The sequence below is a fragment of the Sebastes fasciatus genome, chromosome 1 (assembly GCF_043250625.1).
Source record: "Sebastes fasciatus isolate fSebFas1 chromosome 1, fSebFas1.pri, whole genome shotgun sequence".
NCBI classification, from domain to species: Eukaryota; Metazoa; Chordata; class Actinopteri; order Perciformes; family Sebastidae; genus Sebastes; species Sebastes fasciatus.
The window spans coordinates 45,298,889-45,322,615 of NC_133795.1; the positions used below are offsets into that span (position 1 = coordinate 45,298,889).

Here is a 23,727-nt window from a genome sequence, read left to right on the forward strand (position 1 = left end):
TCATCAGGAGCCCCTCCCCCACCCACCATCCCTGTTCATCCCTCCACCTACCTGAGTCCAGGTCAGACACAGAAGACACCCAGCGTGACACAAGAGTCTCTATAAAAACTTTGAAACAGGACTTAATTGATTTTCTCGTCATCATCATCAGTGTTTGTGAGGGAAGAGAAAAACATGAAGATGATGATAAGATGTACATTTATTCATCTTGAGGGAAACTATTGTGCAGCAGTTGCACCACAAAGTAGGAAAGAGTGTAAATAAAAACAATAAAGATCATTAATAAGGTGCAAAAAAACAAATGTACACATTGGCAGAAACATGGTGATAGTTAATGGCAAAGTTGTGGATGACAGTGTGGTCAAAGCATCGTTTTTCATCCTGTTCTTTTACTGTAGTCACACTTTCATGCCACTGATTTGAATTCCTGTCATTTGACTGAAGTCCAGTGTCGGGTGTTCTGTCCTCCGAACTGCTCCAGACTCGGTTTAGAAAAATAGCTTTTTAAATGCTACAGTCAGGATCTGAAATTAGCACCCGCCAAATGCGGGTAAATTGTTAGTGGCGGGTGAAATCATCAGGACAAACACCACTTTGGCAGGCAGGGAAAACGCTAGTGATGGGAATAGAGAACAGTAGTTGTCCGCTCTTTTGGCATCTCATGTCTCTGTGACTATCGGTTCCTCTTATTGACGCTGCACAATGACGCAAAAGCATGCCGTATCATGTTTCAGTTTGTTTTGGACCGGAGACGCGGCAGAGAGAAAAAAAGGCGCTCAAAAGCATGGAACTACTAAACCTGAGGGGGTGCACCCTGTTGTTTCCCTGATAAAGCGACACTGTGAATAACAAACCTGTGTTGAAATCAGCAGGAAGAGAGTTAGTAACGTTAGCTGTTAGCAGCCGTTAGCAGCACAGTCCTGATTGGATAAATAGCAGAGATATGAACGTTAACGGAGGTGCCATGGAGTTATAATTATGAGACGTTCAAACTCTGTTCAGTGAAATGACTATTGGGCAAAGGTAAATTACAACGTTATCATGATGCGTTCATATGTAATCTCGTGAAATGTTGTTTTTGGTGAGAAACCTGAATAAATCCAGTAGTTTGAAGGAGATGTTTTCACATCAATATAAAATAGATTTGAGAGAGAGAATTATGACCTGTTTAACTTCATAACAACTTAACCAAGATTTCTTTTGATCAAATATTTAAATAATCATAATCATTTGAATTGTGTGTTTTTATGCAAATAACCACTATAGATGAATAGGCTACATTACCCTCCCTCTCCTAGAAGCTACGGTGTAATTCAAACTCGTAATTTACTATGTATATATATAATTTTTTTTATGTAAAATATATGGAACATTGAATGACATCAGATCTAAAATGTTATTCCTTCATTTAGCGCAGAGATTTCAAAAGTGGTAGATACAATTGTGGCAGACCAAAAACAACGCTTGTCTTTCACAGTGGCAGGAAGTGAAACAAGTTAATCTCAGACCCTGGCTACAGTGCTTGGTAATTTACAGATATTTTTAAAAAACTGATATTTTCCTATACGTTTTGGCCTCTCCACCACAGTTTTGGGTCACAACATTTTTTTTATATATATTTTTAAAGCTGATTATACACTGTACGATTTTAGCCCATTTGCGGCCCGAATTTTGAGCTGCACGACTCATTTTAGAGTCGGACCGAATTTCAACTTCGTAGGGCGTCGTTTGCTGTGCAGTGTACGAGGGGGGGACCGAGACCGATTAACTCCTCCCGACCGGCCGTCGGACAGTCGGATGAAATTCTGACATGTAAGCAATTCAGACAGTTGAAATAGTTAAAGTTATTTTAACCTAAATTGCGATCTTTTCCTAAAGCTAATGAAGTAGTTTTTGTCAAGCAACTTATGTACTTAAGTTACGGTACTTCCGGAGTTATTTTAACCCAAATCTGGATTTTTTTCCCCAAACCTAACTAAGTAGTTTGTTGCCTAAGCTGAACCAAGTCGATCTATTCCTAAACATAAATGAGTAGTTTTATTATGAAAAAACTGAAGCGGAAATTTACACATTCACACTCTTCGGCCTCATGTTTGACACGAGGACCTTTGTGGGTGGTTCCTCATGCTCACTTTACAAAGCAGGTACCTTGTCATATGTATCCTGAAGGTGTGGTCTCGCAGTCCGTAGACAATGGGACTAACGAACCGTGGCAGGATCTGGATAATGACGTAGGAGACAAAGCGTATGGCCTGGTTCTGTCTGGGCAACAAGTAGAGCAGACCTTGTTCAAACATGGTTTTCACGTACGTGAGCATACATAAGAGCAACTGGAAACCATGCAGGACAATAGTGTTTCTGGCCTTTGTATTGTCTACAGTTGCTTCCTTGGCAGCAAACAGAATCCTGAAGTAGGTGTAGAGGATTGTGAGCCAAACCAGAACCAGAAACACAATGTGTGAAGCGTCCCTCTTCTTCAGGCTGTACGAGCTCCTGAACACGTAATCTCTGTCACACAAAACCTTGGATTGAAAGAAGTGCATCGGCTCCGTAGCCAGCAGAATGAACAGATCTGGTATGATGGAGAACGCACTCGCAACCCAGATCAGACCGATCAGGATGTAGGTTTTGTTGACGGTGCAGATCTGCCCGTGACGGAGGGGGATGCAGATGGCGACGTAGCACTCAACCGCCATGCCGGCCAGGTTTAGAGGGGTGTTGAGGGTGGTGAGGATGGTGATGATGAGCAGGATGAGGCAGAAACCTACTCTGATGGTGTGAAGGGCGTAGCTGACGATGTGGAGGAGAGTGGACAGGATCAGCTGCATCATGTCGTTTATCACCAGGTGGATGAACAGGATGTAGCGAGGGTTTGAGTTGAAGATCTGCAGTAGTATCGATAGAGCACTGTTAGTATTTCAGATCATTACATCACTGTTTTCTCAAACTCCTATTTTTCTCCTTTCATTTTCTTTTCAAACTTGTTTTTCAGAGAGAGAGTAAAAAAGGAAACATTGCACTACATTAAAAGCAGACTATGCAATCGGTTGTAACTGACTCACAAAACAGTTGAATTACCTGCTAATAATTAGAGCAAATTTACCACCAATACATGACCAATATATGATAGCTACCTCGCCTCTCAGAGGAGGATGTTTTCTGTAAATAACAATGTGAAATCTGGTCGAATACAACACAGTCTAATGCCGAGATCGGACTACACGATGGTCACTTTGTCAGATTAGACGATTGAGAGTCATAAATTCTCGGTGTAGAGGAGAATTTCAGGCGCTATCAATCCACTTGACGAGGGCGGCTTCACCCTACAGGAGCTTTCCCCGTGCGCTTTCGGTTTTTCATTCAGAGAAAATGACTTTCCTTTCCCTGTCAGGATATCTACGTGCACGCAGCATCAGCCTCATGTATCCAGTCGGAGAGCAGACGGTCTGCGAGGTGAATTATCACGGGAGTAAAGTAAAAAACAAAACAGAAACTCAACTAACGTCAGTCTAACGTAGTTTTAACATGTTGTTCGAGGTGTTCATGTATGAAAAGAGCCTAAATGAACACTGTAGGTGGACTACTGGATTACTATCAGCAGATTATTTAAACAGCGTTTCTATAGGAATCAGAATCAGAATCAGAATCAGAATCAGAATCAGAATGGTGTTTATTGCCAGGTGTAAGAGGTATACACTAGGAATTTTCTTTGGCATTATTGGTGCGAGACAAACTGTATAATAACAAAAGAATAGATAAAAACAGAAGAATAGATAAAAACGTTAGAATAAAATAATAAAAATGTACAATTTACAAATTACAAATAAGCTATAAACATGATATAAAGATAGTGCAAATATTGAGAGAGGGGGGAGAGTCAGTGTCGGCAGGGGGGGGCAGTAGTGTGTGTGTGAGGGAGAGACAGTCACAGGGGGGCGGATGGGCTGTTGGAGAGCCCCACTGCCATGGGGAAGAAACTGTTTTTGTGACGTGAGGTTTTGGTCCTGATGGACCTTAACCTCCTGCCAGATGGCAGAGTCTGAAAAAGATGGTGTCCAGGATGGGAGGGGTCGGCCACAATCTTCCCTACCCTCCTTAAGGTCCTGGAGGTGTACAGCTCCTGGAGGGAGGGAAGGTTGCAGCCAATCGCCTTCTCTGCAGCACGGATGACCCGCTGCAGCCTGGCCTTGTCCCTGGCGGTGGCAGCGGCGAACCAGACGGTGATGGAGGAGGTGAGGATGGACTCGATGATGGCCGAGTAAAAGTGCACCATTGTGGTCTGTGGCAGGTTGAATTTCTTCAACTGCCTCAGGAAGTACATCCTCTGCTGGGCCTTACTGGTGAGGGAGCTGATGTTTAGCTCCCACTTGAGGTCCTGGGCGATGGTCGTGCCCAGGAAACGGAACGACTCCGCCGTGTTGACTGGGGAGCCGCGCAGGATGAGGGGGGGGAGCGGGGCTGAGTTCCTCCTGAAGTCCACTGCCATCTCCACTGTCTTCAGGGCGTTCAGCTCCATGTGGTTCTGGCTGCACCAGGATGCCAGATGGTCAACCTCCCATCTGTAGGCAGACTCGTCACCCTCGGAGATGAGGCCGATGAGGGTGGTGTCGTCTGCAAACTTAAGGAGCTTGACAGATTGGTGTCTGGAGGTGCAGCCGTTGGTGTACAGGGAGAAGAGCAGTGGGGAGAGAATGCAGCCTTGGGGGGCACCGGTGCTGATGGTCTGGGTGTCGGAGACTTGCTTCCCCAGCCTTACGTGCTGACTCCTGTCAGTTAGAAAGTCAGTGATCCACCTGCAGGTGGAGTCAGGCACGCTCAGCAGGGAAAGCTTGTCCTGTAGCAGAGCTGGGCTGATGGTGTTGAATGCGGAACTGAAGTCCACAAACAGGATCCTGGCATAGGAGCCAGGGGAGTCCAGATGCTGGAGAATGTAATGAAGGGCTAAATTTACTGCGTCGTCTACAGATCTGTTAGGTCTGTAGGCGAACTGCAGTGGGTCCAGCAGGGGGTTGGTTATTGTCTTTAGGTGTTGGAGCACAAGTCGTTCAAAGGTCTTCATTATCACAGAGGTCAGAGCGACGGGTCTGTAGTCCTGAAGACCTGTGATCCTTGGCTTCTTGGGGACCGGGATGATGGTGGAGGCTTTGAAGCAGGACGGCACCCTGCAGTTTTCCAGGGAGGTGTTGAAAATCCCTGTAAACACTGGAGACAACTGGTCTGCACAGTGTTTCAGGGTTGCAGGTGAGACAGAGTCTGGGCCGGCTGCTTTGCGGGGGTTTTGTCCTTTGAAGAGCCTGTTGACTTCCCCCTCTTGGATGGACAGAGGTGTGAAGGGGGGGAGGGGTGTGCACAGGCTGGGTGCTTGTGGAGAAAGCTGGGGGGTGCTTGTGTTGATTGCTGATGGCTGATGGCGGGGGGGAGAGGAGATGCAGCCAGGACCGTCACTACGTCTGTCAAATCTGCAGTAAAACTCATTCAGCTCATTTGCCAGTCGGAGGTCATTCGTGGAGTGGGACGGTTTGGGCTTATAGTTTGTGATCTGTCTCAGCCCTTTCCAGACTGAGGCAGAATCACTGGCTGAGAACTGTTCTTGTAGTTTCTCTGAATACTGCCGTTTGGCCTCCCTCACCGCCTTGCCAAACGCGTATTTAGCCTCTTTAAAGCCCTCACTGTCACCACTCCTAAATGCCTCTTCCTTAACCAAACGAAGCTGTTTGAGTTTGGCTGTGAACCAGGGCTTCTCGTTGTTATAGTGAACCCTGGTACGCGTCGGTATACAGCTGTCCTCACAGAAGCTGATATACGACGTCACAGCCTCTGCATATTCGTCCAGACTGTCAGTGGCGGTCCTAAACATCTCCCAGTCCGTGCAGTCCAGGCACTCACGCAGATCCTCCACCGCCTCGCTGCTCCACTTCTTGGTCGTCCTCACAACCGGTCTAGCCAGTTTGACCCTCTGCCTGTACGAGGGGATGAGGTGGACCAAGACGTGGTCAGAGTTTCCCAGCGCAGCGCGGGGAACGGCGTGATATGCGTCTCTGATGTTGCAGTAGCACTTGTCCAGCGTGTTCTCCTCTCTGGTCGGACATTTAACAAACTGTTTATATTTTGGGAGTTCCTGTGATAAGTTTCCCTTGTTAAAGTCCCCAAGAACGATAACAAGAGAGTCCGGGTTTTTCCTCTCCACCTCCCGTATCTGGTCGGCAAGCAGCCGCTGCGCGAGCTCCACGTGAGCCTGAGGCGGGATGTAAACACCGACCAGAATGAAGGAGGAGAATTCACGGGGGGAATAAAATGGTTTAGAGTTGATAATAAATGATTCCAGATCCGGAGAACATGTCCGCTGAAGCACTGTCACGTCCTTGCACCAGCCGTCGTTAATATAGAAACATATTCCCCCTCCTTTTGTCTTGTGTGATAGCTCCGGGTCGCGGTCGGCTCGGAACAGCTGGAAGCCGGGCAGCTGCAGCGCAGAGTCCGGTATAGTTCCACACAACCACGACTCAGTAAAACACAAGACAGAAGAGAGGGAAAAGTCTCTGTTGGTACTGACCATCAGCAGCAACTCGTCCACTTTGTTGCACAGTGAGCGCACGTTGGAGAGGAATATCGCAGGCAGAGGAGTTTTTAGTCCTCTCTGTCTGAAGCGATTCAGCGCTCCGGAGCGCTTTCCTCTCCGCTCGGCCGAGGGCCACAGCTCCCAGCAAAACGTGCATTAAAACTGCTGAAGGTGCCAGAAAGTTGGGGAAAAGATCTGCTGGGGTAGATTCCCTGAGGTTAAGGATGTCTTCTCTAGAGAAGACAATCCGTGAACTTCTACCAAAAACTAAAGAAACACAAAAAAACAAGAAAAACAGAGCGCACCAAATCGCCGAGGCAGCCGTAGTTAGCGCCATCTTGGATGCAAGCAGAATGATTCTGTCCCAAACTGTTTGATCACTATCAGCTGTTTGATCACTATCAGCTGTTTGTGATCAGTATCAGCTGTTTGATCACTATCAGCTGTTTGTGATCACTATCAGCTGTCTGATCACTATCAGCTGTTTGATCAGTATCAGCTGTTTGATCGCTATCAGCTGTTTGATCACTATCAGCTGTTTGTGATCACTATCAGCTGTTTGATCACTATCAGCTGTTTGATCAGTATCAGCGGTTGATCTCTGTATTATTAATCTACTGTTTATATTGAAAATGAGGACAGAAGTAGCAGGTTAAACCACTGTTTATTTAACTTGAATAGAAGTTGGTTTATTATATTTAGTGTTAAATATTGCTCTGCCTTGTATCTGGAGAACTGAATCAGCAGGTTCTGCAGTTGCACATTTTATTATTTTCTAATAAAAGCTGTATGTATTTGCCATTAATCGTTGTTTACTTGTTTATATCCATAACAGCTGCGTAGCTGTGGGTGGGCCGAGGTGGGCCTGGGTCCACCCACTTGGCACTCAGGCCCACCAAATCAGAAGGCTTCCTTATTTTTGCTGGATCATCCAGTGAATAGCAGTCAGCAGTCACCTCTAACCTTTGTGTTAAAGCTGTGATCTACAGTTGAATCAGTAGCCTTAGCGCCCTCGTTGGCTTCCTAATTGTGTAACTTGTTGTAGGTTTTCTTTGTTGCCAAAGATAGACTTCAGTGGTCGGGGTGAACCGCCATCTTTTCTCCTGTTTATCTGCTGTATCCTAGGGAGCCAGAGTCAGGAACTGTCATTGTGTTTGCTTGTTTATTTTGTTCAGGGTTAGTCAGATAATTTGGCCTTTGTTCACCCTGAGTTATATTGTTTCATTTTATTGTTTGTTAACTTGATTTTTAGTAATAAATCTTTTTTACTAAACTTAAAATGTAGTCCTGTGACTGTAGTCTGGGGACCGGGGAGGGAACGTCCTTTATACTTTTATTTTGAGTTCCTACCCTCCTAGACGGGGGCGTAACAGGCCCCTCGTCACCCTACTGTACCCAGAACAAGGCCTACTGGTGGAAGACTCCGACATCAGGGCATCACATCAGACTGAACTCTTTGTCCCTGCTCACTTCTGAAAGGGACTATGAAGTCATTTCAGTGTTCAACACCACAAGAAGCCCCGTCGTCTCCTGTTGAAATCATCAACAGTAAGATCGTTTACAGCTATGGACTAATGGCCTATTTCATTATTATTGTTTGTTGGGTATAGTTTATGTTCGGTGTACAAGTTGGATTTTATGCTGATGATGCTGCCAGCTGTGTGTGTGAATATGTGGCCGCTGTGCCAGGCTATATGTTAAAGTGTATTTTTTAACGATAATGCAGGTGATCTATCCAGACGCTTGATTAAACTGTGTGTGTGAATATGTGGCTGCTGTGCTATGCTATGCTATGCTATGCTATGCTATGCTATGCTATGCTATGCTATGCTATGCTATGCTATGCTGTGCTATGCTATGCTTTGCTACACTGTTTATGTTTGTCTCGTTGGATCAGAATCAGCTTGATTGTCCAGAGGTCTGTACTACGAAGTGAGTTCAACATCTCCAGGGTATCTTCTCGTTATCTGGCTTCACTAACCCTAACAAACCAGATCACGCTAAACTCTACTACGAAGCTGGTTATCAACTCGGTAAATCAACCCAGGGTTTCTCAGTCTGGCTGTGAGCGCGTTCACATGAACGGGGAGGTGTTTGCAGTATCTGACCAATCACAGACATGAACAAGTCTACTGTCAGCAGACAGACAGGCAGAGCGGTATATTTAACAAAGGAAGAGTAAACGATATTAGACAAATACGAAGGAATTAAACACTTAATCCAGACTAAAATTAACACAGTTGAAGCTGCCAGATGTAGGAAGAACAGCTGGCAAAAGAAAAAACTCCCGATCATGTGTGAATGCGTAAATTAACAGATTTATTAATTTAACGGAGACTCAAAAGTCAGATTTAGTCGACTAGATATAAATAGCTTTAAAGAATGTAACGGATTAAGGGATTACACTTCTTTATACCCTGAGACTAAGATTCAGCATGTATGATTATTTCAACCTTCTTTCAGCTGTGCCTCCCCTCTCCGGCGGTGTGAAACGGGCTGAAGAGCAAATTAAAAAACATAATTAAAAGCGGTAAACACCCACAGCATAAATCCAACTGTCCTTCCTGCATCTGTCAGTTTAAACTGTGTTGTCTTTAGTCTGGATTATGACTTAAACTTCTTCATATGTGTGTAATATTATCATACGATTCGCGCACTGAGCTCTGATTGGTCAGTAGGAGGTGCTTTTATACGAGCTACGGAGCAGGTTAGCTGTTCAGCATCCGTTACCATGGTGATCTACCCCGGTACGAAGTGAACCACCTTCGTAGGACGGAAAACCCTGAAGGGTTAACCCTGAAGTTACCTCGCTAACGCCAAATCCTGCTTTGTAGTACAGGCCTCAGGTATGAGTAGACCTACACACAGAGGCTACCAGGAATCTGACTCTGGTTATTTTGCTCTCATTGTATGACGGAAATAGAAATGCAGCTAAAAACAAGGTCAATAAATCTGAACAAGAGTGAAGAGAGAAGATAAATATACATGTCAGGTGCCTGCAACATTCCATCTGATGATGATGATGATGATGATGATGATGATGATGATGATGATGATGATGATGATGATGATGTACAAGGCTTGTAGGATTAAACTGTGGTGCATGGCCTATTTTGGTTAACGTCTGCCTTTCAGAGTCTTATCAGATGTTCGGACCTGGACGGGACAGGCCCACCTGATGTTCTCTGTGCCCCCCCACACTGTGATTTCTGCCTACGCCACTGATCCATAATTAATTTATCCCTGATTCCCTTTCAAGAAAAACTTTGAGGAATCCTAACCTGCTCTGTCCAGTATCACATATTTATTTCACAGTCACACTGACTGAATGTTTGGCAAAAAAAAGTTACTGTATCGATTTCAAATCATTGAATCGTTTGGTATCGTATCGTATCGTTTGGTATCGTATCGTATCGTATCGTATCGTATCGTATCGTATCGTATCGTATCGTATCGTATCGTATCGTATCGCTCTAGATGAGCCAAAAAAGATCAAATAGAATTTCAAATTAAAGATGCAAGCAGCGATGAACGGGACCTCAAAATGGCCGCCACGCCACGGTCAGGTCGTTCAGTGAAAACTCACCATTTTGATAACTTTTCATCCTTAAGGTCTTAAGATGGTCCTGACCAAATTTCAAGTTGTTCTGATTAAATCTGTAGGAGTTCGTTAAAGTACACGGCCTATAAAACACTAAAAATCACCACGTCTGATAAGTGTGCCAAGTTTAACTACTTTTTGAGCATGTTAAGGTCGTCAGAAAGGCGATTCATTTGGGAGAAAAAGAAAAAGAAGAAACACTACAGTTTCAATAGGGCCTTCGTTGGCCCGACGTTGTCGGTGCTCGGGTCCTAAAATATCAGCCATTTGCTTAAAGCTGAGTGGGAACGAAGACAGAGAGAGAGAAAGGGAGATGAATTCCTCTCTTCTGCTGACTCCTAATTCTCATTTTCAGCTTACACACACACACACATATATATAGTATATTAGGCCTGCACAATATGAAGAAAAATATTGCTATTGATCAAATATTGAACTGTGCATATTAGTCATACTTATGTCAGCCTGGTTGTCTTTATATTCAGAACCGGATTAGACTGAATACTTTAAATAGAACATTTTGTTTCTAGAGCAGCAACAGTAATATTTACAACAGCAAAGTCACCATGTAAACTCATTAATGTCTCACTGGAACCAGCGTGAATATAAATACTAACGTTGCAGTCTTTAGCCTCGCGGCTCGTTTAATACCAGGTTTTGGTAACCATCCCTAAACAAAATGATTTTATCTTTTGCAGTGTGTTTATCGTGCATGTTCATATCGCAATGATCATGAAAATATGATATATCATTCAGCACACACACACACAGACACACAGACCTTGTGCTTCCTGAAGGTGTGGACCAGAGTACTGTTGATGTAGTTGATGGAGATGCAGAGGGCTACGACGATCACATTATTGATCACAGCTGTGAGGAAGTTGTCCCGCTGATTCACCGTTACAGTCGAAGTGCCGTTTGAAAAATTCATGTCTGAAATGGCAAAAAATCCTTCCCACCTGAAATAAACACAGATTATTTTCTAGATTACAGAGGAGCCTCCAAAGAGTTTATAGGACTATAAAAGATCACAATTTAAGGGAAACTGCATTGTGAAAAATGCCTGTGAAATCCACAGTGCTGTACTGTGTTTGTGCACAGTAAAGTACTGTATACTCTTTCACAGTAGAATACTGCATATTCTATCGGAAATTACAGTAATCCAAGAGTTACTGTGGAAATTACAGTAATGAAGTTGTTACTGTATAGGATCAAGTCAATTTATTTTACAGTAAGCCACTTGTCAATTGCTGCCAGTTAATTACTGTGAATTTCACAGTAAGTTTCTTACAGTGTGCCCTGAAATCAATCTGACAATAACAGCACTGATCCACAGAATAAATCCTTCTCTTCTAAATCTTTATAATTCTTAATTTCCTGCCTCTGTGTGGAGTGTCTTCTGGCTCCGTCCCAAACTATTCAACTTACACTGAACCCGTTTCAGAGTAGGTGGTACAGCTGGACTCAGTGTTTGATTTGTCTCAGTTAAAAGCTGAAAATAACTCCGATGAAGAGGATCCTGTCCTGTAAACTACTGAATATTACAGGAAATAGTAATACCCTTCTAAATCATAGAAAATAATATTTGATACAAAATATTCATTACGTACAGTACTCTAACACAATGATATCCATGATAATACAGTCGCAGTAACAGCAGTAAGCATGACTAGACTGCACCTACCGAGCAGGACACCACACAACACCAGACTGCTGTTGGTGTCGATGAACACTTTATATAAGTAGATGGAACACAGTTGGGATTATGTTGACCCATAGTGTGTGTGTGCGTTTGTGTGTGTGTGTGTGTGTGTGTGTGTGTGTGTGTGTGTTTGTTCATGTTGGCACGTGTGTGTGTTTAAAGAAATAGTTTCACATTTTGTGAAATATGCTTGTTTGCTTTTTTTTCTCCTCTTTCTTTCTTGAAAGGTCCCATATTGTAAAAAGTGAGATTTTCATATCTTTTATATTATAAAGTAGGTTTAAGTGCTTTATAAATACTGTTAAACTATCAAAACGCTCAATATACGGAGAAATACACACAGCTCGTATTCAGAAATTGTGCGTTTGAAACAAGCCGTCACGATTTCTGTCCATTTGTGATGTCACAAATATACAATATTTGGACCATTACACGGTTTTAAATGTAAACATTCTAAATGTGTCCCAGTTTATTTCCTGTTGCCTTGTATTTTAATAACATCAGCTGACAGGAAGTAAACATGGACCCAAACTGTTGCCTAGCAACGCAATTCCGTTGCACTTCCGTTAAATGCACTAAAACGGAGCGTTTCAGACAGAGGGTGAATATAGGTATATTCAAGCAGACAGTACGAGGAAAATAAAGTTTTTTTTTGCCTTACAGCATGTAAACGTGTTTCTAGTAGAAACACAAAATACAAGTAAGAACCTGAAAATGAGCACGATATGGGACCTTTAAATTCCAGAAAAGAGCTTCTAGATTAATACATAAAACTTCTCACTGTGAAACTACAAATCCATTATTCATAAAGTCAGGTATCTTAAAATGTTTGGATATTGTGCATGTAAAGACATTAGAAATAATTTTCTGAGTTAGGAATAAAAGCCTTCCTGTTAGTATTGAAAAAACATTTAAATTAAGAGAAGGACGTTATAATTTAAGAGGGTTGTGTGTTTTTGAAACAGGTAAAGTGAGAACCAATGTAAAATATAGATGTGTCTCAGTTTTGGGAGTCAAATTATGGAACTGTAGAAGTGTATAGTGATGAGTAGAATTTTTTGTAGCTCTCTGTTGAGCTCTCCTCCTCCAGTTTATCTCCACTGACTTTATAAACGTCACTATTTTTGGGGACTTTATTTAGCATATTCTGTGTGTTCTCTTCGGTCCAGATGTCAAGCCTTCTGCAGAAGTCCAGGTCAGTCCTCTCCAGGGTCTGAAATTAGCACCCGCCACCTGCCAAATGTCCGTAACTTATTGGCAGTGGCGGATAAAATGGCCAGGCCATCCGCCCCCATGGTCGTAGTTGTAAGTTTCACTTTTAGGTGACTTCTATTCAGGTTGTGCCCCCTTCTATCAGTTACTGAAGGTTCAAATGTCGATGTTAGAAGATTATTTTGTCTCTTCTAGTACCTACTCCATCGAGCGGGACCATGTCATTTATTTATGGGGAGGAAAGAAGTAGCCAGCAGTAGCTCTATAATCTGGTGGTACGGCAGCGGATACCTAACCTTAAATATACATAGACTGTATAATATACACAGAACCCTAACCCTGTATCACTTGCCTGACGGCAGCAGGGGGAGGTTGTGTGTATGATCTACTGTAAGGACACCAGAGATGGAAAGTTTTCACCACTCTGAAGGAAAATGTCAACACCTGTCCAGAGCATTAGGGACTCATTAGCTCCAACACTGCACACCGTTAGACTGGCGTCCGGAGGTTTACAGTCTATCTTCAGTATGATGCAATCCAATACAACAACACCAACAGCTTCAAAACATAGATTTGAGTTGAATCAAATGTCTTCATAATGAATTAATCAAAGCTTTTACAAGTACACACTTTATTGTATTGTTATGTCCACCCTGTTGTCCATTTCACTCTATTCAAATGATTTCTCCAAGTATTGAGATGTTTATATAGTAATCTGTATCAGCTCTGGTGGAATCAGAACAGGAGAAAGTGAAGGTATACATCATAAAGTCGGGTTGATTTAAGATAGGGTCCTTTTTATTTTTTCATTTTGTTTTTATTGTATGGAGTACGGATGTTAGGTAGCTTTTTCCTTTGGACTGTTTCAGATTATGTCCGCATATATTCAGGCTAATAAAATATAGATTCTTCTTGGAGTCCTTTACTGGTTTATATCAACTACCTCACTATTACTCCTGATAGCGACCGTGTTTCCTGAGCGGAGCTTGCAGGGTGAGAGAGCTAAACATTTTTCTTTTTTCTTTTTTTTTTAGCTAAATCCATTATTTTATTACAAGTGAAGACCACACACAGACAAAATCACTGATGTCTTTTCCAGCATTAAATGTATTTGATATTTTCCCCGTTAGTATGAAATAGTGTACGAACAACTCCGAAACAGGACTTCAGGGCTTCTTTAGAGTTTTTTGTGGATGCGTGTCGGCACAAGTTGTACAGAACAGATATCTCTTGAGGTACTTCCTGAACGTCTTGTCTCGTAGCCCGTAAACGACGGGACTGATGAGGCGAGGCACAACCTGAACAAACACTGAGATAGTGAAGCGAATATCCAGCACCCCTTTTGGGAACAAATAAGTCAGACCGTCGATGATGAGATGGAAAACGTAGGTGAGCATGCACAACAGCAGCTGGAAGCCGTGGAGGAGGACCGTGTTCCTGGCTTTCTTGGCGTCTGTAGAAGCTGCCTGTGCGGTGAACAGGATCCTGAAGTATGTGTAGAAAAGAGTGAGCCAGACAATGACCAATAACACGGTGTTGGACACGTCTCTCTTCTCTGTCAGATAGGGCTTTCTGAAGATATTCTCTCGAAGACAAAAAACTCTAGAGCGAAAGAATTCCTGCGATTCTGTCGCCAAAGCGACGAATAAATCTGGTAGGATGGAGAGCGTACTTATCACCCAGATCAGACCGATCACAACGTACGTCTTCCTGACCGTACAGATGTTGGTGCGGTGGAGAGGGAAGCATATGGCGATGTAACAATCGACGGCCATGACAGCCAGCGTGAGGGGATTGTTTAGGTTGGCGAATACGGCTGTCATCAACAGAACGATACACAAGGAGACGTTGAGAGTGAAGACGATGTAACTCAGGACCTGAATGAGGGTGAACAGGGTGAGCAGGATGATGTCATTGATCACCAGGTGGATGTACAGGATGTAGCGAGGGTTCATGTTGAAGACCTGCAGGGACGGACACAAGTGGTTAGGAAATAAGAGGACAAGAGTAAAAACCACGTTACTGACTGTATTAAAATCAGGGCTGTCAAAGTTAATTTAACGCCGCTAATTTCTTTAACCTATTAACACAATGTAGAGTGAAGATACTGGTATCATATGAAACTAAAACACCTGATGAATCCATCGGGACAAGCCATGTAATACTAGCTTGTCATGAAGGAGGCTCCAAACTCACGCTAAAGTTTGGCAAGGAAAAACTGTCATGGGCATTTCCAAAGGGGTCCCTTGACCTCTGACCTCCAGATATGTGAATGTAAATGGGTTCTATGGGTACCCACGAGTCTCCCCTTTACAGACATGCCCACTTTATGATAATCACATGCAGTTTGGGGCAAGTCATAGTCAAGTGAGCACACTGACACACTGACAGCTGTTGTTGCCTGATGAGCATATTGTTTTATGCTAAATGCAGTACCTGTGAGGGTTTCTGGACAATATCTGTCATTGTTTTTTGTGTTGTTAATTTATATTAATTATATTATCATATTAATTACATTTATATATATATATATTTTATAAAATTAGACTTCAAAATCTAGATATTTCATATTTTAGTATCTTCACTTGTTCGCAAGAGAGACAATGTATTGAAATGTCAAATCATCCCTCAGCCTTTAAATTCAGTTGTATATTTCCTCGGCTGCCTGTTTTTTTGTATGGAGGACCACAAGAGCCACGTAAATAGTTATAGAGCATTTAATTGGTTAATAACTAATTATACAATAAAAATAGGCATTAAAGGTCCCATATCGTGCTAATTTTCAGGTTCATATTTGTATTTTATGTTTCTACTAGAACATGTTTACTTGTTTGCTTTATAATATAAAAGATATAAAAATGTCACTTCTTACAATATGAGACCTTTAATAAATGTGTTTTACAATTTGTGTTGTACAATAAAAATAGGTATTAATAAATTATTATTGATTGATAATGATTGATGGATTAATATTTCATTTGTAAATTATTTTCATAATTAATATTTTTATTGCCCATTAAAATATCAAACAATGAAATACTTTGTAATTTTGTCCATAGAGTAATACATTAATTTGTAAACACATTTATTAATACCTATTTTTATTGTACAATTAGCTATTAATCAATTAAATGCTCTATTACTATTTACGTGACTCTTGTGGTCCTCCATAGTTTTAATCCACAATTTTATAACAGAAAAAAACAGTAAATAGCAGGAGGGGGGATGTAAATGCTAATGTATGTACAAACACTGATGTAAGTAGAGAGAGTTTTCTTCTTGTAGGTTTGTCATCACCTTAAAAAGCCGGAAAAATATGATTTTGTGTGTTGTCTGTTGTTAATTGATTTCCAATAATAAACATATACAGTACATACATTTGCATAAAACAGCATATTTGTCCACTCCCACGTTGATAAAAGGATTAACTACCTGACAAATCTCCCTTTAAGGTTCATTTTGAACAGAAATGAATGGATTGACAGCCGTGATTATAATATTTATCAAAGCACACGGCTTACTCCTAAAGAAATCAAATGTACACTTTTTTTAGAAATAGACATTACTGAGACCTGATATTTAGTGAATGTGTGTACCAGGGTACCGTTGACGTAGTTGATGGCGATGCAGAGAACCACAGTGATCACATTCTTGATTATGGCGGTGTTTAAAGTGTCCCGGTAGACGGCGGTCGTGAAATTCCTGCTGGTGTTTGAAAGACTCATGAGTCAACCGACGAGGTTCTCCAGACCTGTTTTACTGGAGAGAACCGTCGGGTACGTTACAGAACATAATAATAGATTAATATTATATTTGATCAGCAGGTCAAGTTCTTTGAAAAGCTTGAAAGCATCTCTCATAAATACAAAACTTTACAATATTAAATGAAAATTAGATTTGGACTCATACAGGCCATAAACGGTAACAGTTTTATTTTGAGTTAATTTCTCACTGATATTTGCACCATAAATGAATAATGTGATCATTTCTGTATTCATCACCTTCCTGTTACAGATCAGAGTGTTTTTTTTAGATTATTATTATTGTGCTCTTTAAAGATTCCACTTATTGCCCTGAATAAAGAATAAGCTGAAATGAAATAACATCAATAAAATAGCCTGCTAGTTTTTATCAATACAATAAAATCTGAACTGCAACAAGTGTAAATAATACAGTTAATAATGACTGGTCCTGGTATCGTGCATACTGCCTCACTATCAAACATCATTTATATTATTAGTTACACCAATAAGTCTGCTCATACTGTATATATATATATATATATATATATATATATATATGTATATATATATATATATATATATTTATTTTTTTTATTATTTTTTTTTCAATCAGACATTAGACATAATCAGACATGATTGTATGAAATAGATGTTTATCAACTTAAAGATTTTGTCTTGTCATAGCAGGAAAAGACATGTTGCATTCAGTGTCCCAGTATAACATCAGCACCCTGAAACCAGACAGCTAACTGGAATACAGTTATTAATCACACCTGTTGGTTTTCCTGCTGTTACATGTAAGAACGCTCAGTACATTTGCTATAACTGGTGGTGCACCAAAACACAAAAAGTTTTAAAGTTATAAAAAATATATTCTGAGCACACAAATAATGAACATCTTGATAGGCACGAAGGGAGATTCCATCCATGTTAATGAGAAAAAAAAAACATTATTGTTATTTTCAAGAATGAGAATGAGCCACACGCACAAAATCTTAGTAAAAATGAAGATATGGCCTCTTAATGAACACAGAATAACGCAGAAGGAATATGTACCCACCTTGGTAATAGTCATGTATGTTAATCCTCCACACAGTGGGTCAGATGTCTTTTATACAGTAGTAATTAAATGTAGATGTCCTGGGATCAGGAGCATCGGTTGGTTCAATGTGTGTGTTTGGGCTTTCATTAGCAGGTAGACATTAACGAAGGCCTGAGACTATTTACACACAGTGTGCTGTTCACCTTTTTTGTTTAGTTTTGCTTCCCAGCTGTACACTTTAGATCAAATTACAATAAAATGACATTACTGTGCATTGATTTGATGCTTCTGTACAAAGTGACTTACTGTAGAACTTAAAGGGGACATATCGTGCTCATTTTCAGGTTCATACTTGTATTTTGTGTTTCTACTAGAACATGTTTACATACGTTAATGTTAAAAAAAAGCTTTATTTTCGTCATCCTGTCAGCCTGAATATACCTGTATTTACCCTCTGTCTGAAACACTCCGTTTTAGTGCATTTCAATGGAATTGCAATGGAATTGCAATGGAATTGCGTTGCTAGGCAACAGTTTGGGTATTGTATATTTGTGACATCGCAAATGGACAGAAATCCTAACAGCTTGTTTCAAACGCACAATTTCTGAATACGGGCTGTGTGTATTTCTCTGTTTATTGAGCGTTTTGATAGTTTAACAGTATTTATAAAGCACTTAAACCTGCTTTATAATGTGCAAGACCTGAAAATCGCACTTTTTACAATATGGGACCTTTAACAAAGGCCTGAGACAATTTACACACAGTGTGCTGTTTGCCTTTTTTGTTTAGTTTTGCTTCCCAGCTGTACACTTTAGATAAATTTACAATAAAATGACATTACTGTACATTGATTTGATGCTTCTGTACAAAGTGACTTACTGTAGAACTTTAAATAATCTCCTCATGTACACCTGCCCTTCAGGCAACAATATAACCACAATCATTTCAATATGTAGGCACTTAATAAAAACAAAAAAACTTTACAAAAAACACCTTTTTCTTGTTAGGGAATCAGGGATAAATGAATTCTGGATAAATAAAGACAACGATTAATGGCAAATACATACAACTTTTATTTGAAAATAATAAAAAGTGCAACTTCAGGAGCCGCTGCTTCAGTTCTCAAGATACAAGGCAGTAGAATATTTAACTCAAATTAAAATGAACCAACAGACTTTCCAGCTAGATACGTGAGGGTGATGCTGCGTGCACATTTATATCATAACGGGGAAAAGGTAATTTTCTCTTAATAAACAACAAATGTAGACAGGGAAAGCACCTGTGGATTGATAACACCTCGTCACTTAACACCCCCAAAGTGAAACTCTGCCGACCGGCTCCTCTGCACCGCAGCGCCGGCAGCTCATGCAGACCGGCGCCCGTCTCCCACCACGCCGCTACCGGGCGAGAGAGCGAGGAGTCCCGGTGTTGTGCCACAAAGTGATCATCTGTCAAAAATTGATATCCACTCGTGGGAGCGCATGCAGCATGTCATTTGCATGATATAGGCAATAATAGGCTACAATTGTTTCCGATTATGTGTTTGGAATGTCAAATTTCCAGGTTTATATTTGGAATTAGACTGTAATAATAATGGATGGGTTATGGGGATGGGTTATAGAAATGATCTCCTTTGCATTATGGCTATGGATTATTTGACGTGCTCTGTGCCCTAGATTATAAACCAGCACAGTACTTTTTTACCTTTGCTATTACCATGGACATACATTGATGTGTATTTGCACATAATGACCGTTTGATCCAGATAACAGCAGCTGGAGACTATAAACTGGCCGATAGCAGCAAGATGGCGCATGTTGATGAAGTCATACACAGGGAGAGTGACCTGCAGTAACGTTTAACATTTCTTTACCAATAAAAGTGCTAATAAACTAATGAATACAAGGTGCAAATTCTTAGTATCGATACAATCGATTATTTACCATGCAAATGGATTTTATATCGATATACGTCTCCAGTGAAGGACAACTTGCAGAGTACCTATTGATGTAGTTGGATCGTAGGAATATAAATCGATACATCGATGTAGTAGATGACTCGTTACACCCCTGTTAGTTCTAAAGACATAAGACGAAGCCCTCTCCTCTCCTCTCCTTTCTTTCCCTTTTCTTCTCCGCTCGTGAAAATGATAAAAATTCTGCAAAATCAGCAGCGGTCATAATTTTTGCCGCTGCATTCATATTGGGGAAACACTGAGTGTACTTTCACACCGTAAAGTCTAACCCTCTTTGTTCTCAGTGGCGTTTAAGATGCATCCATCTATCTATCTATCTATCTATCTATCCATCTATCCATCTATCCATCTATCCATCTATCCATCTATCCATCTATCCATCTATCTCCCAGCCAACATTTGTATGTATGGCCCATGTGGGTAGTAAATGGGCTGAAAAATGGGCCCTATATGGGATTGCTATGGTTTCCATAATGGCCCAATTTCAATTGCCCACATGGATTCCATGAAGGATTACAATGGGTGTTATACCTGGGCAACATACCCAAGACCCATCTTAGTCCCAGCTTTTAGTCCCAGCTTTAAGTTCTATGTGTTCTATGCAGCGGTAAACAGATAGCGATGTAGCACTCCACCGCCATGACGGCTAAATTTAACGGGGTGTTGAGGGTGGTGAAGACGCTAAAGGTAATAATGAGGCAACACAAGGAGACATTGATTTTGTAGAAGACGTAACTGAAGACAAAGAGGCTGATGGTTGTAGTGAGCTGGATCATGTCGTTCACCACCAGGTGGATGAAGAGGATGTAACGGGGATTCACATAAAACACCTGGGGGAGGGAGGGGGAGAACGGAACCAGTCAGTTAAATCATCTCAACTTTTTTATAACTTTAATCCATCTATTTCTTTCTTAGATTATTAAGATCAATATCATTCATTTATCAGTTATTATAAATGAATCAAATTGACCTTTATTGAGCCCTAGAGGAGAGAATTAAGTACAGATAAATAGAGAAATTAAATAATAAGAGGAATATAAAACGCAAATTGGAATAGAAGTAAAAATAGAAACTACACAAGAGGAAAATTACTAGGTTACATTGGTGTTGTGGTTTGTCAGCAAGGTATATGTTACATACACAGACTAATATATATGATTAAGTAATGATACCTGGTGTTTATCTGTACTGAGACGCGCTGACTTTACTGTCTTTCAGAGGCTCAAGTAGGTTCATTTTTAGTACTCGAGTGAAGCTACTAATATCATATGAAACTACAAAACCTAATGAATCCATATGTTGGGAAGGAGGTTTAATAACGCTCCAAAGTTGGGCTGAATTTTATCAAGGAAAATTTGGCATGGCCATTCTCAAAGGGGTCCCTTGACCTCTGACCTTCCAACAAAACAGCCCCTCTCCTCTATCAGCCCTAATGTTACCTGCAGCAGTTCACATCAGCAGAGGGAGGAGGACAGGAGGACAGGAGGACAGAGGACAGGGGACAGGAGGAAGGACTGATACTGACTGATGTCTGTTTTCTTCAGTCTTTATAGACTTCACTTAGTATTTTCGTGTCAGGAATATGATTTTATTTATTAACATTCTAGATTGTTTCCAGTGAGATATTAAGGAGTTTATATGGTGGCTTTGCTGCTGTAAACTTTACTGTTGCTGCTCTAGAAACAACATTTAGCCTAGCTATACATAAAATACAGTATATGTATATGTATAGCTAATATGCACACTTCAATATTTGTTTATTTATCGCAAGTCATATCATCATCGCAATATTGAACAGTGTTATCGCACACGGCAGATGTTCCTCATATGGTGCAGGCCTAGTGTGAGAGGATGCCCCTTGCGTAGTATGAGAGTTGTGTGGAAGAGTTTAAGTGCCAGTTCTAGTGCTACCTTTTTGTACAGTGTGGCTGTGGCTTACAAAAGTCAACAATAAGTAATATTCTTATTAGGAATAAATTTGCCTCCTGCGTGAACTGTGCATTGCTGAATAGGGAAGGCCTAGCTACGTTACTGTATTTTAACATCGGTCATAATGGTGGTACTTGGAGGGCCAAATATTTTCTTAGGTGGTACTTGGTGAAAAAAGTTTGAGAACCACTGCACTAGAGCATTCAGAGGATGGATGGATCAGACCAGAGACCTAGAGCATTCAGAGGATGGATGGATCAGACCAGAGACCTAGAGCATTCAGAGGATGGATGGCTTTCCTAGCTACATTAACAATAAAGGGGTTTCTGAACAGTTTACACAACACAAGTGCTCGCCATCCAATCACTGAAAAATGCAATTCTTGCAGAAATCTCCAAAATTCAAAAGTTTTTGAATCACAGCATGGCTTTTTCTATGGTGTTCCTCAAGGTCTTGGTGTCTTAATGGAACAACTTATGAGACATAATAGAGCATGGGGATGGATTCATGTTTTTTCTGATTTATGACTAGAATAACTTGACACACAGGGCTGAGCAGCATCTCAAATGAATCTTGAGCTTTCAGATGATGTACACCACTTCTATGTGACATCTACAGTTGACCTGCTATCTCCCCCTAAAGACCCCCTTAAGACGCCTTATACCCCCTAAAAAAGACTAAAACAACTCTAGAGGGTATATAAATATAATAGAAATATAATGCTGTATAAAATGTAATAAAACAGTATAACATATTAATGCACTACAGTGTAATACAAAAACAATGATAAAGGATTGTGACCTGGTGTTTTCTGAAGGTGTGAATCAGGGTACCATTGATGTAGTTGATGGTAAGGCCAAGACACAGAACAATCACATTTTTGGCCACAGCTGTGGTGTAGGAGTCTCGATAGGTCGGACCGGTCGTCACATTAGAACCATAAGAAGAGGAATTCATTGAGCTGATTTGAGGATCCTGCAAGCAAAAATATTTGAATGTTAATTCAGTGCAAATTTAAACCGAATGTGTTCATCTTTATATCAATAATGTCCTATTTTCACATTTTCCCTCCATGGCAGGAATACCTCAGTTAATAATTCAAAGGACAGTAAAGTAAATGTAAAACCAAGTAGCTCATCTTTACTTTTTATAGTAAAAGCATTCATCCTTAAATATTATCCATCCAGAAACATCACGCTTATATTTGCATGGATCGTAAATGTTCCACAATGTTAGTCTTTTCTTCAGTACCAAGAGTCACATGTTCAGTATTATTTCAGAAGGACACCGTCACACTTTTCCAACAAGCTGAAGATCATTTATGTGAAAGTGAAAAGTGGAAATCGTATTTGCTTCTGTAAAAATCGTCTAACAAGTTTGAAATGAGATCAACAAATTGTGAATATAAAGTTGTTGTTGAATGATCATCTCAAAACAACAAAAACAGGCTGTCATTTTTTTAAATGAACAGCTTCTTTAAACACACGTTTACCATCTAGTTGTTAAATTGTATGTTAGAAAAGTGTGCCGTGTCTGAGCATAATATTTTCATACAGTTCAAAAGGGTTTCAGTACTATAAACAACAGCGTAATAAAGTACGGCACTAATACAGTGTGACTCTCTTACCTCAGATAGTACACTCCACTTTATGAAATGGGTCTGAAATCAGGTTCATGGTTTTATATGAAGCAGGATGATGCAGGACGACCTGCAGCATGTCAGAGAATGGTAGGTCATTGGACCAGGACCTGTCAGTAGGGTTGGCCGACTGTTTCATATTGTCCAATCGTGGCTACTCCAGATTTCGATGGGCGATCCGATCTACAGGGAGCATCTCCGTGGCTCAGCGTCTGGCGGAGCTTTAAAATAATACAACCTTTAAAGGACCAGTGTGTAACATTTCTGTGGATCTATTAACAGAAATGTAATATAATATTAATAACCATGTTTTCATTAGTGTATA

At 40.8% G+C, this 23,727-nt stretch overlaps 2 protein-coding genes across 2 annotated transcripts; both read right to left on the reverse strand.

The window, feature by feature from the left end:
• Positions 1–2,087: 2,087 nt before the first annotated feature.
• LOC141776680 (odorant receptor 131-2-like) lies at positions 2,088–11,091 on the reverse strand. Its single transcript, XM_074650431.1, has 2 exons — positions 10,942–11,091; positions 2,088–2,885 (listed from the first exon to the last, which is right to left on the reverse strand). Exons 1-2 carry the CDS (start codon positions 11,089–11,091, stop codon positions 2,088–2,090), a joined length of 948 nt encoding a protein of 315 aa, XP_074506532.1.
• A 3,032-nt stretch (positions 11,092–14,123) lies between these two features.
• Positions 14,124–16,799, reverse strand: LOC141778285 (odorant receptor 131-2-like). Its single transcript, XM_074652465.1, has 2 exons — positions 16,647–16,799; positions 14,124–15,038 (listed from the first exon to the last, which is right to left on the reverse strand). The coding sequence occupies exons 1-2, from the start codon at positions 16,797–16,799 to the stop codon at positions 14,241–14,243; spliced, it is 951 nt and encodes a 316-aa protein (XP_074508566.1). The 3' UTR covers positions 14,124–14,240.
• Positions 16,800–23,727: the final 6,928 nt, after the last annotated feature.

Coding starts and splice junctions, on each gene's coding strand:
- LOC141776680 (XM_074650431.1), bottom strand. CDS start 11,091: ATGAATTTTTCAAACGGCACTTCGACTGTAACGGTGAATCAGCGGGAC. Junction 2,886..10,941: donor ACACCTTCAGGAAGCACAAG/GTCTGTGTGTCT, acceptor ATACTACTGCAG/ATCTTCAACTCAAACCCTCG.
- LOC141778285 (XM_074652465.1), bottom strand. CDS start 16,799: ATGAGTCTTTCAAACACCAGCAGGAATTTCACGACCGCCGTCTACCGG. Junction 15,039..16,646: donor ACACATTCACTAAATATCAG/GTCTCAGTAATG, acceptor CCGTCCCTGCAG/GTCTTCAACATGAACCCTCG.